Here is a 16018-nt window from a genome sequence, read left to right on the forward strand (position 1 = left end):
ATATTTAAATATTATAATATTATAACTTTATAGTGAATGTCAAAAATATAATATATATTTAATATATTTTCATGATACTTATAAATTTTTATATTGTAAATATGAATTTTAACACTAGTCGCTATTGAGAGTAACATTCCCTACAATCTTAAGGTCTATTATGTTAAAAATTATATGTTTAATCTTAATATAAAAATATAGTATAATTTTTATTTTAGTAATAATTTTGGAACTACAATTAGTATCAACTTTAATTCAGTTATATTTGTACGAAAGCGATTCAGTTTCTTAAGTGATTAAAATTAGAGCGGCAGATGTAAATTGTGAAAATATCTCTTGAGTTTTCAGTAATAAATTCCCTCTTTCCTTACTAAAACGCCTACCATATATATATCACTAAACCATAGATTGGATTCCGCAACCGTTTACACTAGGGTTGCAAACAAAAGTGTAATAATAGCCTTCTAAACCCATGTTTATCGCAACCCCTCTTTTTTGATGTTGCGGTATAGTCATATTGTGTTATCATACCCATGGCATACAATAAATATGAACTTTTATTTATTTTTTATTAATTTTTAATTTAACTAAATAATTATTTACATACAAATGAAATTAATAATTAAAATATATATTTTATTCATTTTTTAAAGTAAATATTATGATTTTAAAGTCAACAATAATATTTTTATAAAAGTAATAAACTTAATGATAATTTGAAAGTAAATAATATTTCATAAAAGTATAAATATATTTATTCCAAAGATATCAAATACATAAATAATTTTATGCAACAAATGAAGATGTGGTGTAATTAAAATTTAAAAGGTTTTAAAAATTAATAAATCATTAGTGGAGTACAACATATTTATGAATTAATTTATTTTTCATAATTAAATATTAAAAATCAAATTATTAAAAGAAAAAAATTATTAATTTTATTCTAACAAAAACAGTTGGGCCGCCTGAAAATAGTTGGGCCAGGTTGAAAATTGAGGACTGGGGCGTGAAAATTAGGAAGCGGCAGTTTTGCCGCCTCTGCTGAAATTTTAACAAAAGATCTCACAAAACCAAAACTCACATTCTCGCAAAACTAAATCTCACAAAACCAAAACTCTCTGTTCGAATATTTAGGATTTTCAAGTTGATAATTTAGGGGTTTTGATTGGGACGGGTTTCAACTAGGGCTGATTTGGGTTTCAATTGAGGGTTCCAATTTAGGGTTTCTCTAATTAGAGTTGAAGATTAGGGCTGATTTGGGTTTTGTTATACCCAAATTCATTTTATTTTTTAAAAAGAAATTGATTTTGTTTTTTGGTTTTAGTTAACTTTGTACAGTTATTGATGAGTTTTTTGGTTGTTTTGATAGTTGCGAAACCATGGTTTTTTGGGTTTTTTGGCTATGGGTCTTTGGCGTGGAACTCGGGATTTGAGTATGATGAGAAAGTGATTGGTTATATTAAGAACTACAAGCCTGTTTTTGATCTTGGTAAGTATTTGTGTAAGTGTAGCAGTGATTTTTTCGATTTTGGTTTCTGTATTAATGTTTGTTTACTATATTTCAGCTTGCATTGATCACAGAGGCACGCCTAAGCACCCTGTAAGAACTTGCACATTGGAGTATGCTGAAGGATCCATGAATCCATATTAATTCCATTTTGCTTAAGACTTGAGTTTCTTTCAGTGGGGTGCAGCTTATTGTGTTCGAGGTGGTCCGGAGAAAGAGAAAACTATAATGGAGGTATGTCCTATTCAAGTTAAGAACATATTAATCAATTTTCTTCAAATTTGATATATAGTTTTCTAAAATTGTTAATTCTATATAACCTCCTTGTATATATAAATGGGACAGTGTTCAATGCCTCTTTACTACTGTGTTCAAGTAGTAAATCAATTTCTTCTTCAAGTACTTGAACACTGTAATCATAATTTCACAGTGTTCAGACTTGATTAAATAGGCTACTTATATCTTTACGTGTTCAGTATTTAGAGCGAAGAGAATGCGAGTATGACGAGAAGAAAATTATGGAGTTCTTCGAGGCAAGTACTATCTAGGGCCTTCCCCATTGGAGGATATGGCAAGGTGAGTTTATGACTTTCCTTACCTGTTCTGTGTCTCTACATATTGATGCCTAATCCTCTTATATGTGCTCATCAGGCAAATTGCAATAGCATATGGTCCGTGTGGTAACAATAAATATTATATCTTCTCATTGGAAAAGGCTCTATTCGATATTAGTAAGCATGCTTACTGTTTGCTTGAAATGAAAAACTTTTAGCACACCATTCTATATATTAATCTGATATTTTATTTAACAGGAACTACTCGAGAAGAACCCTACAATTGACCAGGGTACAGATGGTAAGTTAAATGATTTATTTATGAGTTTTATTTATATTTTATAGTGCAAGCTTGGCATCCTTCAACTGATGTTGGAACCAATTCAGGAATTTGATGCATTCTTAGTCGAAAAACAACAGATTGAGTGTTGCTGCTTATATATGGGAGTGTTAGAAAGATTGACGATTTGAGCTTAATAATGTGTATATGTTGTTTGTAAATATGGATTCTATTGTAGATTTAAAAAAACCTAATATACGTACTATGTATCTGTTGTTTGCTCCTGTGATTTAGTCGTTTGAAAATCCCGAGTTTAATATAATGGAACCATGTGTTGCTAATAATTCTACAGTATAGTTTTGCATTTTATGACATTATGTTATGTTATTTCTGTAGGTAGCTGTGAAGAATAAAACACCTGAAGTGCAGTCAAAGCTGACAAATGCGCTTGTTGTTGATATTAACAAGAACCAGGTTATTGCAGCTGGTAGAGTACAAAATTCCTCCCCATTGAAACAGTGTTGTTAGTAAGTTAAATACATTACATACAACAGTGCTAAGACGTTTGAGCTCTAGTATGTTTATTACTTTTGTTAAATATGATTCAACATTTTCAAAGTACCATACAAGATAAAATCTGAATGTTCTTTGAAGTACAAATGAACAGAACAAAGATAGAAAGCGACAGAGTGGTAATGCATTACAATAATCAACTCGTAGCACTATATTTAACTTCCCCTGGCCAGCTACAAAAAAGTTTGAGTATAGAACTTTCTCATATGCAAAGTCATAACGTGCCTGTGTTGTAAAATGGAACTGAACAGTCAACACCACATACATTTCAATGTGACTTATTGGATATTTTATTGGAGATAATTGTCTTAGACTTTTAGGTATATATGTTAGTAAGTATGATCCGTTTAAACAGTATCTCTGCTGTTAACCTTCCATAAAATCCTTTAAAACAAACTTACTTGGAAACGTAAACAAATCAAGTTATACTAATTTACTATATTTATTGTCTTGCAGGAATTGTGTCTATCTTAAGTAGCCCCACAAGCTCAAAATCAGCCTCCCTCGTTTCTGCCATGCCTACGTCTTTGCTTTCTGTGAAAACATTTACACTTGCTGAGCTGCATAAATCTGTTTCTTCTGACAAGTGATAAACCTCAACACACAGTTGAATCAATTCAAGAATGTGACAGATCAACTTAAGCAACAACTAGGAGATAAACAAGCTTCCGTCCTTGTCTCCAAATCTGTTTATATGATAAGCAGTGGGATTAATGATTACTTAAGCACCCCCAAGAGAGACTCTGAACAACATAGGAGCATGATCATAGGTAACTTGATCTCTGTCTTAAAGTGCTTAGCTTAACCATGTACTTAATTTAAAATTTGTAGATTGTTAAAATACCTTTAAAACTGTATTCAACTTTCTTGATAATTGACAGGCAATATACACAACCGGGGGAAGGAAATTCAGTTTTGTTACCATACCGGCCTTTAGTAGTGTGCCAAGCATGAAAGCGGAGAAAACATAAATCAAAACAACCCGCGAATACTTCTTCACAGAAGATTTAACAGCACTGGTACAAGAACACAATAAAGCAGTTTCTGAAAACTTGCACAAGTTAGAGAAGCACTTGGAAGGGTTTACGTATTCCTTTTTTGATTTCTACACTGCCTTTAATGACAGAATGATTAATCCATCGAAATATGGTATCCCCGAAACTAATCTCTGTGATATCACATTTTTAAAATTTACCGTGGTTACAATTTTATTATGGCCTAAATTGACGTCTTTTTTACTATGTCAAGGTTTTAAGACCGCGGACAGTGCATGTTGTGGCAGCGGTCCATACAGAGGCATTAATAGCTGCGGTGGAATGAGAGACATAAAAGAGTATGAACTATGCAACAATGCAAGCGAGTATTTGTTTTTTGACTCTGCTCATCCCAGTGAAATGGCTAACCAGCAAGTGTCCATGCTAATGTGGGAAGGAAGTTCTAGTGTCACAGGCCCTCACAACCTCGAGTCACTTTTGGAGTCTTGAAATGAAAGCAGCCCTGTAATTTCTGCTCATTTTCCGGGGATATTCACCCTAAATTTGCAGGTCCCTCACTACTCGATAACTCCCTATTTTAATGAGGCCTGAAACTCCGTCCAACAACTTGGCACCCCACTTACAATTCGTTGAATACACACATTTGTAATTCCTCACTTATTCAGCAGTTGAACAATGCCAGGTCTACCCTTTGCTATTTATACTAATTCACTTCCTGATTATATATCTAATTTGCTAACTCCAACTCAATTTTTTTACATTTTTTTGGAAAATTAATTCCACCAAGTGAATAAAGATTGAAGGTTGATGATGATTGTATGGAAAGGTGAGATGAGAGGCAGGGAAGCTTTGGTAGTTCTCGGCGATATCGGTCAACTGTGAAAACATGTACTACGATATTTATATTTTGAAGTGTGTAACTTTAACTTGTTAAAACTTTCGCTTTTGTTTTATGGTTGGTAGATAATTGGTGGTATAAGGATGGTAGTATGGTGATGGTGAAGGTAGTTGTGCTTATTTGTGATAATTTATGTTATGGTCGGTGGATTGGTTGATTGTGTTGGTTTTAAGACTATGATCTTATTTATGGGCATGCCAATTTACAAACAGTTCCTTGCATTTTTTTTATAAAAGCGTTGCAACATGTCTTTATAGTGTTGCTAAAAACACTAAAAAACGTCGCAAAAAACATTAAAAAGCGTTGCAAAAAACATTAAAAAGCGTTGCAAAAAGGTTGCATCAATACCCCACATGTGGGCCCCATTGTGGGGCCGACAAATATTGTATTGATAGCCCAAACCCTACCGTAACACTTTTCAAGACCTATTACAATCACATTGGTGTTGCAATAGCATGTTTCTGTAACGGATAAACAAGGGTTGCAATAGGGTGTCACCGGGGTTGCAAAAAACTTTATGGCAACGCCTAAAATTGCAACCCCGAAAAAGAGTCGCCATAGCCTTTTTTTGGCCTTTAGCAACGCTTTTTTGGCCTTTAGTTATGGTTTTTTGGGGTTGCGGAATCCAATCTATGGCGTAGTGTATGTTTTATCATCTACTAGTATCTCTCTTAGTCACTCTATGTGGTTATACCTAGAGGTAATAAGTTTGGTATATAACATGTAAATACATTACGAAATAAAATAAATGGTTTATATTTGGATTCAAAAATTTGGTACATGATCACGGATGTACACTGACACGAAAAAATAAGAATACAATTAGTGTCGGGTTTGGATTTCTGATATAATTACATGAAACAGAATGAAAGTACACTCAATAAATAAATAAATAAATTTAAAAAATATTTAAAATATAACTTATATACATTATTTTATACTAAATGAACCAATATGAATAACCTATTCTATTTCTATATAACGTATATAAATATTAAATATATTATATTATAATATTGGTCACTTTATTTTTTATTGTACCTAAACCTTTATACTTTTTATGTATTTTGTATTGAAAACTTGGTTGTATTCTATCTCAGGCTATTTTATTATTCAATACATTTTCTAATAATTGATATTGTTTATATATATATATATAATTCATGTAATTCCATGTTTCAAACAAGTATACACGAATTTATAATTTTGGGTTAGTCTCAGCCGCATGGTGCAGGAATACAAATTCGGGTCAGGTTTGATTATAAGATTTTGAATAAGAATATGAAAGTAAGGGAATGATTATACACATACCCGACCCATTGACAAGTCTGGATATACATATATGTCAAACAACTTTCTTAATATTTACATCTTATTCTTTACATGTCAAACTTACTTTTATATTTTTTTTAAAATATGTAGGTAATGACTTTGTAAGTGTCATTTTTTCATTTGAGCAAACTTATGATACATTAATGCCACTATTTTCCTGTAGTTCGTGAGAGTAGAATAATTTTGACATGATATATTTTTGTTCGGTCTTCTTTAATATATCTTATCATGCAAGTAGTATTATCCTTATATATATATTGAAGGATTCTCTAGGTTAGATGATAAGTCACATGATTCTCAAACATATTTAATGATAAATCAAAGTAATTAAATTTTTACTTGCCTCTTTGATTTTATGTACCTTTTTACGATCTGAAATAATTTTTGACATAATCTATTTTATGGACACCTTGAAATAGCAATTCCACAAATGCTCACTAGTGATCATCCAAAGTAACTAGGATTTTAAATATATCTAGCCCCAGCGTATTCAGTCACGCGCAACTTTGGACATTTTGTCAAGATAATTGTGTAAGATCAGTTGTCCTCCAAAGGTATTACCATATGTTCTTCATTGCATCCTTGGGCAAGAACTAAATCGTAGCAATAGTTCATCAACAATTGTGCAATAAGTTCATAACAATTGTAATATTAATTCATTTATTATGTGTAAGAAATATACGAGCATCAATTGCACTTAGGAATGAAAATTTAAATCAAAGAATATCTTCTTCTTTTTAGGACGGAATGGATCTTTTTTAACTTAAAGTGAGCATATAGTAATTAAGCTTGTTAGTAGATGAGATTCGTCCATGCAAAATCAATCAAAAATCCTTCAAAGTGTAAGTAGACTAAATAATGAACTTGTCTCAAATCCACATTAATATTTTAAAAAAATCATCTTAAAAGTTTGTGACGTTTTACTTAACATAAAAGGAAAACTTGAGTATTAATATACCAGTAATTATTAAATATTCACCAATTCTTTTATATGGCATACAACCTGACATTATTAATGGTTATTATCTAACCAAATATAAATGACGATGTTTAGTTACTATAACTCTAAATACTTTTACATTTTTGAAATGAGAATCACTATTGTTGTACATGTATGTTGTTAAAATATTAATGAGGTGTATTTTTAATTTCTCCTTATAGTTCATAGTGATGAGGAAAATTCTAACTAATTTTATCCATTGCATGAGATATTCCATTGTGCAACCTTATTGATTAATAATCCATTTATGGGTAATTGAACCGTAGACTTTGAGAAAATGTATGGGCCATATGAGCCACTACATAGGGATTATATTTGGCAATTCCATTTCTTTCATTTTATTTTTCATATAGATATTCTGAATTTTGTAATATGGGACTAGATTTTACATGAATATTATATATTACGAAGAAAACATATATGTTATTAACCTTAGTACTTCCCTTGATGCAATAAAATTTTGCTATGTGCATAACTTATCTAAATCTTTTAATTTTTAGGTACATTTACTTCAATAAAAGCATGTATCATTTTTGGAAAAATATCAGAAATATCACCTCTGGAGTATATTCTATATCCACTTCATAAGCTCGAACTTTTTCAAGATCATGTCAAAAGACGTACATATTTCATTTCTCATTCAATTTCAAGTTTGCCAAAATTTAATATGAAATGATTAGATTTAATCAATTTCTTGGCCAATTAATAATCCTCTTTGTCCTTATTTACTGCAATATAAACTCTAATACCATGTTAAATTGATAAGTGTTCTCTGTTATTGTATCATTCAATCTCTAATAATGATGTATATGATGAGGTTCTGTTTATATATTTCAATATTATAATATTATAACTTTACAGTTAATATCAAAATATATATTTAACATATTTTCATGCTACTTGGAAATTTTTATATTGTAAATATGAATTTTAACATTAATCTCTATTGAGAGTAACATTCCGTACTATCTTAAGGTCTACTATGTTAAAAATTATATGTTTAATCTTAACATAAAAATGTAGTATAATTTTTGTGTTAGTAATTATATTGGAACTACAATTAATATCAACATTAATTAAGTTATATTTGTACGAAAGCGATTCAATTTCGTAAGGGATTAAAATTTGGGTTGTCCATGTAAATTGTGAAAATATCTCTTGAGTTTTTTAGTAGAAAATTTCCTATTTCCATACTAAAACGCCATCTCTCTTAGTCACTCTATGTGGTTATTGTAACTACTGATAGTACATATAGCTTCTGGGAGGACTACTCCTAGGCTTTCAACTCTATACAGCTCCTGGGAGGACTACTCATAGGCTTTCAACTCTATACAGCTCCTAGGAGGACTACTCCTAGGCTCCTAACTCCATATAGCTCCTGGGAAGACTACTCCTAGGCTCCTAACTCCGCGCAGCTCCTGGAAGGAGTAGTCCCGCACACTACCAGTCCTAACCAGCTCGGTCCCGCAAGCCTAACCTTGGTAAATCCCAGCACGTGAGACGTTGGCCCAGGCACATGATGGGGACAACTGTCACACATCAATCATGAGAATAATCAGGGCACGTGTCAGAGGATCCTCAGAACATTCCTTAGCCAGTCCCGCACTGACACGTGTAAAGCATTTACTCCAGCCAGGTGTCCTCCGCTCCCAGGACCAATGGCTACGATTTAAAGGTACCAACCCCAAAACCCTACCCTTGGACTATAAATAGCCCAATAAGGTGAGGTTTTGGAGTTAATCATTCTCACACACTCATATATACACACAGTCACCTTACATTCATATTCATCTTCATCTTCCCAAAAAGCTAGTTCTTACTCTCACGCCGGAGGCGCCGCGGGACCCAAACCCCCCTTCCGGTGTTGTTTTGTAGGAGCCCCACAGCAGCTACACCACCACAGCAACGAAGGATCCAGGCGCGGCGACGAAGGAGCAGCCCCGCCACCAGGAGTTATCATTTGGCGCTAGAAGGAGGGGTCGCTCCATCCTTGGGTCTCGGGGCCCCTGGATTCACCTTCATCAACAAACTCTTCAAAGAGTCCATTTATTCAAACTTGTAAGAACCCAAGCAACTAACCTCTTCCATAAGCATGACTGTTGTTTATTTCAGCCACGTTTGTGTGTGCTCGTTATTTTAGGCCACGTTTGTGTGAGCCTGTTTTGTTGATTTAAGCCACGTTTGTGTGAGCTATCGTTAGTTTTAATCGTTTTTGCTCTAGTTTGAATATGGCATTTGCGTTATGCTACATCGTTGAGTAGTCCCAGGAAATTGTTTAAACTGCTCCCAGGAAGCTATTTGTTAGTGTTTGTTGTTATTCTGGGTAGTTTCTGCAAATTTCATAAAGCGACCTTAGACCGATATTCTCTATAGCATATTATTGTTATTTGTTTTTGGTATTGTTGAGAAATGGCAAGACCAGGAAAGAATACCTCTGGGAGACCATCTACTAGTGCTCAGGTCCAGGAGCCGGACCACTCCCAGGCCCTTGACCCAGGAGCCGAGAGAGAAATATTCCAGGAGCAGCCACTACACACTCCCGTAGTGGAGAGAATTGTAAACACCAGGGATGCCCGGACCTCCATAGAGCTCAATCAGTACAAGTACATGAATGTTCCATTAGCCGAAGAGCACATGGCCAACCTTACAAGCGATGAACTAGCAGAAGCAATCAGACTATACAGGCAGAAGCAGACCCGGCTCCAAGAAGAAGCCGAACTCGAGGAGGAACCGGAGGAGTCCGGGGACTCCCAACAATCGAAGAGATCGGAGTTTGATCGAATTGGAACCAAAGGAAAGAAAAGCAAGAAAGATCAAAGCAAGAAAGAAGCAGAAGCTGCTAAACAGAGAAAGTTGGAAGAGGTCTGGGAGCAAATCAGGAAAGAAGAAGCAAAGCTTGAGCTAAAGATCCAAAAGAGAATGCAGCTAGAAGAAGAAAAGCTATTGGCCAAGTCTAGGAGCAAAAGAACCCGAGAGATCCTACTCCGGAGCTGATTTCCGATGATGAAGAAGAAGAGAAGTAGAAGGACCTGAAAGATATGATTTATGAATTGCAAAGAAATATGGACAGAGATTCAAGAGTAGAAATTGGAGAAACGTTAACTCCGTTCAGTTACTCCTTGGAAGCCATTCCCCGGCAGCGGAACTTGAAGCATTACAACTTTGACTCCTTCGATGGACTAGGAGACCCGGAGGAGCACTTGAACTACTTTGAGCAGATAAAGCAGATATATTACTACAATGACTTAACAAAATCAAGGTTCTTCGCTTCAACTCTTAAGGGAGGGGCCCAGAGATGGTTCAGCAGAATCCCCTCCCGCAGCATCCACTCGAAGGAATTTCGAGCCTCCTTCCTTCAGAGATTTCTGGCAAACAAAACGCACGAAATGCACATGTGTCACCTGGAGACAATCCGGCATCATGACAATGAGTCCCTCTCCGCATACATGCGCCGGTTCCAGGAAGCAATCAATAAAGTTTCAAGTTTGGATGAGAGGGAAGCTTTATGCATTTTCAGGTGAAACTTGGACCCAGAGCACAATGAGAGATATATAGTGGAGCTAATCAATAAGGAGCCGCAAAGTCTGGCAGCAACCTACTCTATGGCTGCCAGATTCATTAAGGAAACATATGTGCTCCAGGAAATGAGGATGACCTGAAATGGGGGGTCCAGGAGTAAAAACACTGATGACCGACCGAAAGGGGGTTACCATCAGGATAAGAAATTCAAGCAAAGAAACCAAAGCCAAGAAAGACAAACTACTCCGGTTTTCCAGAGACTTGGTCCTAAGAAGGAGTCAAGCAGCGACTCAGGACCCGCGAAGCAACCCCGGGAGCCGAAGCAGGAGCCGGACTGGACTCCTCTCAACATGACCCAGGAGGAAATCTTGAAAGAGGTAAAAGACAAGCCTTTCTATTATCCTCCGAAACCAATATAAACTCCTCCGGAGTGCAGGCCTTACAATAGGCAGTGTGATTACCACGAGACCCATGGCCATAAGAATGAGAACTGCTTATCACTCAAGTACTTCATCGAGGACCAAGTGAAGAAGGGGAACATGAACAAGTACTTAGTCCGGGACAGCAGAGGGGAAGCGCATAATAAAAGGAAAGAATGTAGTCAATGTGGTCCTAGGTGGATCATACTCCCCACCCCGGAGCCCGGACTTCGGCGAAGAAGTGCTCTCAATCCAATCACTCCCAGACCTGGTGATATCCTTTAGCAGCAAGGACTACGAAGGAGTCAACCCTCATCACAATGCAGCTTTAGTTGTCACTCTGGACATCTTTGATAATGAAGTAAGAAGAATGCTCATAGACAATGGCTCCTCAGTAAATATTCTCTTCAAGCACAGTGGATAAAATGCAGTTAGGGAGCGTCCGCTCAAATGAATGTCGGGAGGACCCACTCTATGGCTTCGGCCACAACTTAGTCCCGATCCAAGGAACTTTATATCTGCCAGTCATTTTCGGATCTGCTCCTAACCAAGTGACTCATGTCATCAAGTTTTATGTGATCAACACTCCTTCTTCATACAACGGGATCATTGGTAGATCAGCTCTAACCATGATGCAAGCAATAACTTCAATCTCCCATCTCAAGATCAAATTCCCAACCCCGATAGGAGTTGGGGAGATTAAAGGAGATTATGGAGTTACAGAAACATGCTACAACCAGGGGTTAATTATGGCAGAAACCCATCAAGATAACAAAAGGAAGGCTACGGTCCTTCGCAAGCAACAAAGCATGAAGAATCACCGACCCCGGACAAGGGAAGAAGCAAACAAAACAAGCCCAGAAGGACTGGCAAGCAACCAAGTCATGGTAGTGGACAAGGCAAATCAAGTCCAAGACCAAGCTAGTCCTACCATGCAAGCAACCAAAAAACCTGAACAAAGAAACCTCTATATGAAGAAGAACTCTAAAGCCGGAATTCATCAAATGGTTTCAAACAAAGAGCAAGCAAAAATTGAAGCTGCAGTCGAAACAGAAGAAGTCCAGGTAGATGAAAGCAATTCTAGCAAAAAAGTGAAAGTTGGGTCAGGACTCGAGGAGTCCTTCAAGGAGAGATTAGTGTCCTTGCTCCGGGAGTACAGAGATGTTTTTTCCTGGAGTCCAAGAGACATGCCATGACTACATGAGTCCATAGCAATGCACAGCTTGGATGTCAAACCCAACAGAAAACCAGTCAAACAGAAGAGAAGAAACTTTGCCCCGGAGAGGCAAAAAGCCATTGACGAAGAAGTGGAAAAACTACTCAAAGAAGGAATCATCAGAGAAATCAAATATCCAGAGTGGCTAGCTAATGTGGTCATGGTGAAGAAGTCCAACGGCAAATGGAGAATGTGAGTAGACTACACTGATCTGAATGATGCATGCCCAAAGGACCCATACCCTCTCTCAAATATTGATCAACTAATAGATGCCACCTCCGGACACATCATGCTAAGATTCATGGACGCCTTCTCCGGATACAACCAGATAAAGATGAACCCGAAGGACATTACTAAGACAACATTCATAACTCACAGAGCAGTCTATGCTTATGTGATGCTACCCTTCGGACTTACCAGCGCAGGATCAACTTACCAAAGAGCCATGAACAAGATATTGAAGTCCCAGATTGGGAGGAACTTGGAGTGCTATGTCGATGATATGATTTTTAAATCAACAACTATATCAGGGTATGTGGAAGATCTGAAGGAATGCTTTGACAACCGAAGGAAGAACCAACTCAAGCTAAATCCGGAGAAATGCACCTTCAGAGTAGAAGCATGAAAGTTCCAAGGATTCATGATTAGCAACAGAGGCATAGAAGCCAATCCGGAGAAAATTAATGTTATCCAGGAGATGAAAGCTCCCAGGACCCAAAAAGATGTGCAGAAGCTAGCAGGATCCCTAGCAGCACTCAGGAGATTTGTCTCAAAACTAGCAGAGAGGTGCCTGTCATTCTTTGATTTACTCAAAGGAGCAACCAACAAGAAAGAGGTGAACTGGAATCCGAAGTGCCAAAAGGCATTCGAAGAAATCAAGTACTACCTCTCTCAGCCACCAGTCCTAACTAAAGCTCAACCAGGAGAGCCTCTCTACTTATACTTGTCAGCAGGAGCACAAGCTGTAGGAGCTGCCCTAATCAGGGAGGAGAATGGAACACAACAACCAGTCTACTATGTAAGCCAAGTCCTAAAAGATGCAGAAACAAGATATCCAAGATTGGAGAATTTTGCCTTTACCTTAGTCACAATTTCAAGAAAACTCAGGCACTACTTCCAAGGGAGAAAAATCAGAGTAGTAACAAATCAACCACTAGGGAAAATAATTCACAAGCGAGATTTCTCGGGAAGACTTGTCAATTGGGCTGTGGAGTTGAGCCAATTCAATTTAAGCTTCGTTCACAAGATGGCAATCAAAGCTCAAGCTCTTGCAGATTTCATAATCGAATGCAACTTCCCAGAAGAAGAACCAGAACCAATGGACATGGATCAGGAGCCAAAAAAGGAAACAAGTCCGGGAGCCTGGACCTTAAAGGTAGATGGTTCTTCAACAAGCGAGAGGTCGGGAGCCGGACTCATATTCAGAAGTCCAGAAGGAGTCAAGATACAGACAGCTATATCTTTCGGCTTCCCCGTAACAAACAATCAAGCAGAATATGAGGCATTGATCGCAGGGCTAAAGCTCTCCAGGACTCTAAAGATCCAGGACTTAAAAATTTACAGCGACTCCCAGATAGTGGTCAAGCAAACAAATGGAGAATACATAGCAAAGGACCATACTCTGGCAAAGTATCAAGCCTTGGTTCAGAGCTACTTAGCTTCAATACCAAGCCATCAAGTCATTCAGATATGTCGAGAAGAAAATGAAGAAGCAGACATCCTATCCAAATTAGTCCGGAACTCATCAGATCTAGACTGCTCAGTTTATTTCGAAGAACTCCTCAAACCATCCATTGAATCCGGAGAGGTCTTGGAGATCGAAAGCAGCCATAACTGGATGACTCCCTTCATCAAATACTTGGAGAATGGAGAGCTCCCAGAAGACAAAGGAAAAGCTCAAAGACTGAAAGCAAAAGCAGCCAAGTTCTTCCTCGAAGAAGGAATACTCTACCGCAGGACCTTCTCATCTCCTATCCTAAAATGTATTGGCCCAGAAGAAGCAAAGTACTGTTTGGCAGAAGTGCATGAAGGGATATGCGGACACCACATGTCTGCAAAGGCCCTAGCTCATAAGATTATAAGATAAGGCTACTAATGGCCAACCATTCATCAGGATGCAATAGAATTCATCAAGAAGTGCAAAGAATGCCAGCTTTTCAGCAATATGTCCCGAATCAGCCCAGTCCTACCATCCTCAGTCCTGTCACCTATCCCCTTCCCTGTTTGGGGTATTGACATCATGGGACCCTTCCCCCGGGCCAAAGGAGACCTCAGGTACCTGCTAGTTTCTATTGATTACATGACAAAATGGGTTGAAGCAGAAGAAATGAGGACAATCAATCAACAAGACTGCATAAAGTTTATGAACAATATTTTGATGAGGTTCGGGATACCACGAGTCCTAGTATCAGACAATGGGCCCCAATTCATTGGATCAGAGTTCGAGTCCTACCTCCAGGAGCGCGGGATCAAGCACAAAAAATCATCAGTGGCATATCCCCAAGGAAATGGCTAAGTAGAAGTAACTAACAGAATCCTGCTCTGAGGTATCGAAAAAAAACTCAAAGAAAGCAAAAGCAAATGGCCAAAAGAACTACCAAGTGTACTTTGGTCCTACAGGACTAGCCCAAGGACAAGCACCGAAGAAACTCCATTCAAACTAGCTTATGGAATAGAAGCAATGCTTCCTATTGAAGTGGGCTCTCCTTCCCACAGAGCAATAAACTTTGAAGAAGAAGCAAATGAAGAAGGACTCAGAACAAACATGGAGCTAATTGATGAGGTCCGGGACCAAGTTGTAGAAAGGATGGAAAAATACAAGGAGAAAATAGGAGAGCACTTCAGTAAGAAGTCAAGAGTCAAAAACTTCCAAGTCTACCGCAGGACCCTCTCATCTCCTATCCTGAAATGTATTGGCCCAGAAGAAGCAAAGTACTGTTTGGCAGAAGTGCATGAAGAGATATGCGGAGACCACATGTCTGCAAAGGCCCTAGCTCATAAGATTATAAGACAAGGCTACTACTGGCCAACCATTCATCAGGATGCAATAAAATTCATCAAGAAGTGCAAAGAATGCCAGCTTTTCAGCAATATGCCCCGAATCAGCCCCGTCCTACCATCCTCAGTCCTGTCACCTATCCCCTTCGCTGTTTGGGGTATTGACATCATGTGACCCTTCCCCCGGGCCAAAGGAGACCTCAGGCACCTGCTAGTCTCTATTGATTACATGAAACAATGGGTTGAAGCAAAAGCAATGAGGACAATCAATCAACAAGACTGCATAAAGTTTATGGATAACATTTTGATGAGGTTCGGGATACCACGAGTCCTAGTATCAGAAAATGGGCCCCAATTCATTAGATCAGAGTTCGAGTCCTACCTCCAGGAGCGCGGGATCAAGCACAAAAAATTATCAGTGGCATATCCCCAAGGAAATGGCCAAGTAAAAGTAACTAACAGAATCCTGCTCCGAGGTATCGAAAAAAGACTCAAAGAAAGCAAAAGAAAATGGCCAAAAGAACTACCAAATGTACTTTGGTCCTACAGGACTAGCCCAAGGACAAGCACCGGAGAAACTCCCTTCAAACTAGCTTATGGAACAGAAGCAATGCTTCCTATTGAAGTGGGCTCTCCTTCCCACAGAGCAATAAACTTTGAAGAAGAAGCAAATGAAGAAGGACTAAAAACAAATATGGAGCAAATTGATGAGGTCCGGGACCAAGCTG

The 16018-nt window shown here is 37.6% G+C and overlaps 2 protein-coding genes and 1 pseudogene across 2 annotated transcripts; all 3 read left to right on the top strand.

The window, feature by feature from the left end:
* Positions 1-977: 977 nt before the first annotated feature.
* On the top strand, positions 978-3509 carry LOC141668042 (gamma-glutamylcyclotransferase 2-1-like; annotated as a pseudogene).
* Positions 2564-5018, top strand: LOC141708106 (GDSL esterase/lipase 1-like). Its single transcript, XM_074511593.1, has 5 exons — positions 2564-2626; positions 2738-2833; positions 3498-3684; positions 3884-4063; positions 4163-5018. The coding sequence occupies exons 1-5, from the start codon at positions 2564-2566 to the stop codon at positions 4396-4398; spliced, it is 762 nt and encodes a 253-aa protein (XP_074367694.1). The 3' UTR covers positions 4399-5018.
* Positions 5019-13539: 8521 nt separating this feature from the next.
* Positions 13540-14379, top strand: LOC141708116 (uncharacterized). The gene has a single exon (XM_074511602.1). The coding sequence runs from the start codon at positions 13540-13542 to the stop codon at positions 14377-14379; it is 840 nt and encodes a 279-aa protein (XP_074367703.1).
* Positions 14380-16018: the final 1639 nt, after the last annotated feature.

The sequence above is a fragment of the Apium graveolens genome, chromosome 1 (assembly GCF_009905375.1).
Source record: "Apium graveolens cultivar Ventura chromosome 1, ASM990537v1, whole genome shotgun sequence".
NCBI classification, from domain to species: domain Eukaryota; kingdom Viridiplantae; phylum Streptophyta; class Magnoliopsida; order Apiales; family Apiaceae; genus Apium; species Apium graveolens.

Excerpts from the sequence above, each read along its gene's own strand:
- LOC141708106 (XM_074511593.1), top strand. The coding sequence starts at position 2,564 with ATGGATTCTATTGTAGATTTAAAAAAACCTAATATACGTACTATGTAT. Across the intron at positions 2,834-3,497 it reads AGGTTATTGCAGCTGGTAGA|CAAGTGATAAACCTCAACAC; the intron begins GTACAAAATTCC and ends TGTTTCTTCTGA. Across the intron at positions 3,685-3,883 it reads ACATAGGAGCATGATCATAG|AAATCAAAACAACCCGCGAA; the intron begins GTAACTTGATCT and ends CGGAGAAAACAT.
- LOC141708116 (XM_074511602.1), top strand. The coding sequence starts at position 13,540 with ATGGCAATCAAAGCTCAAGCTCTTGCAGATTTCATAATCGAATGCAAC.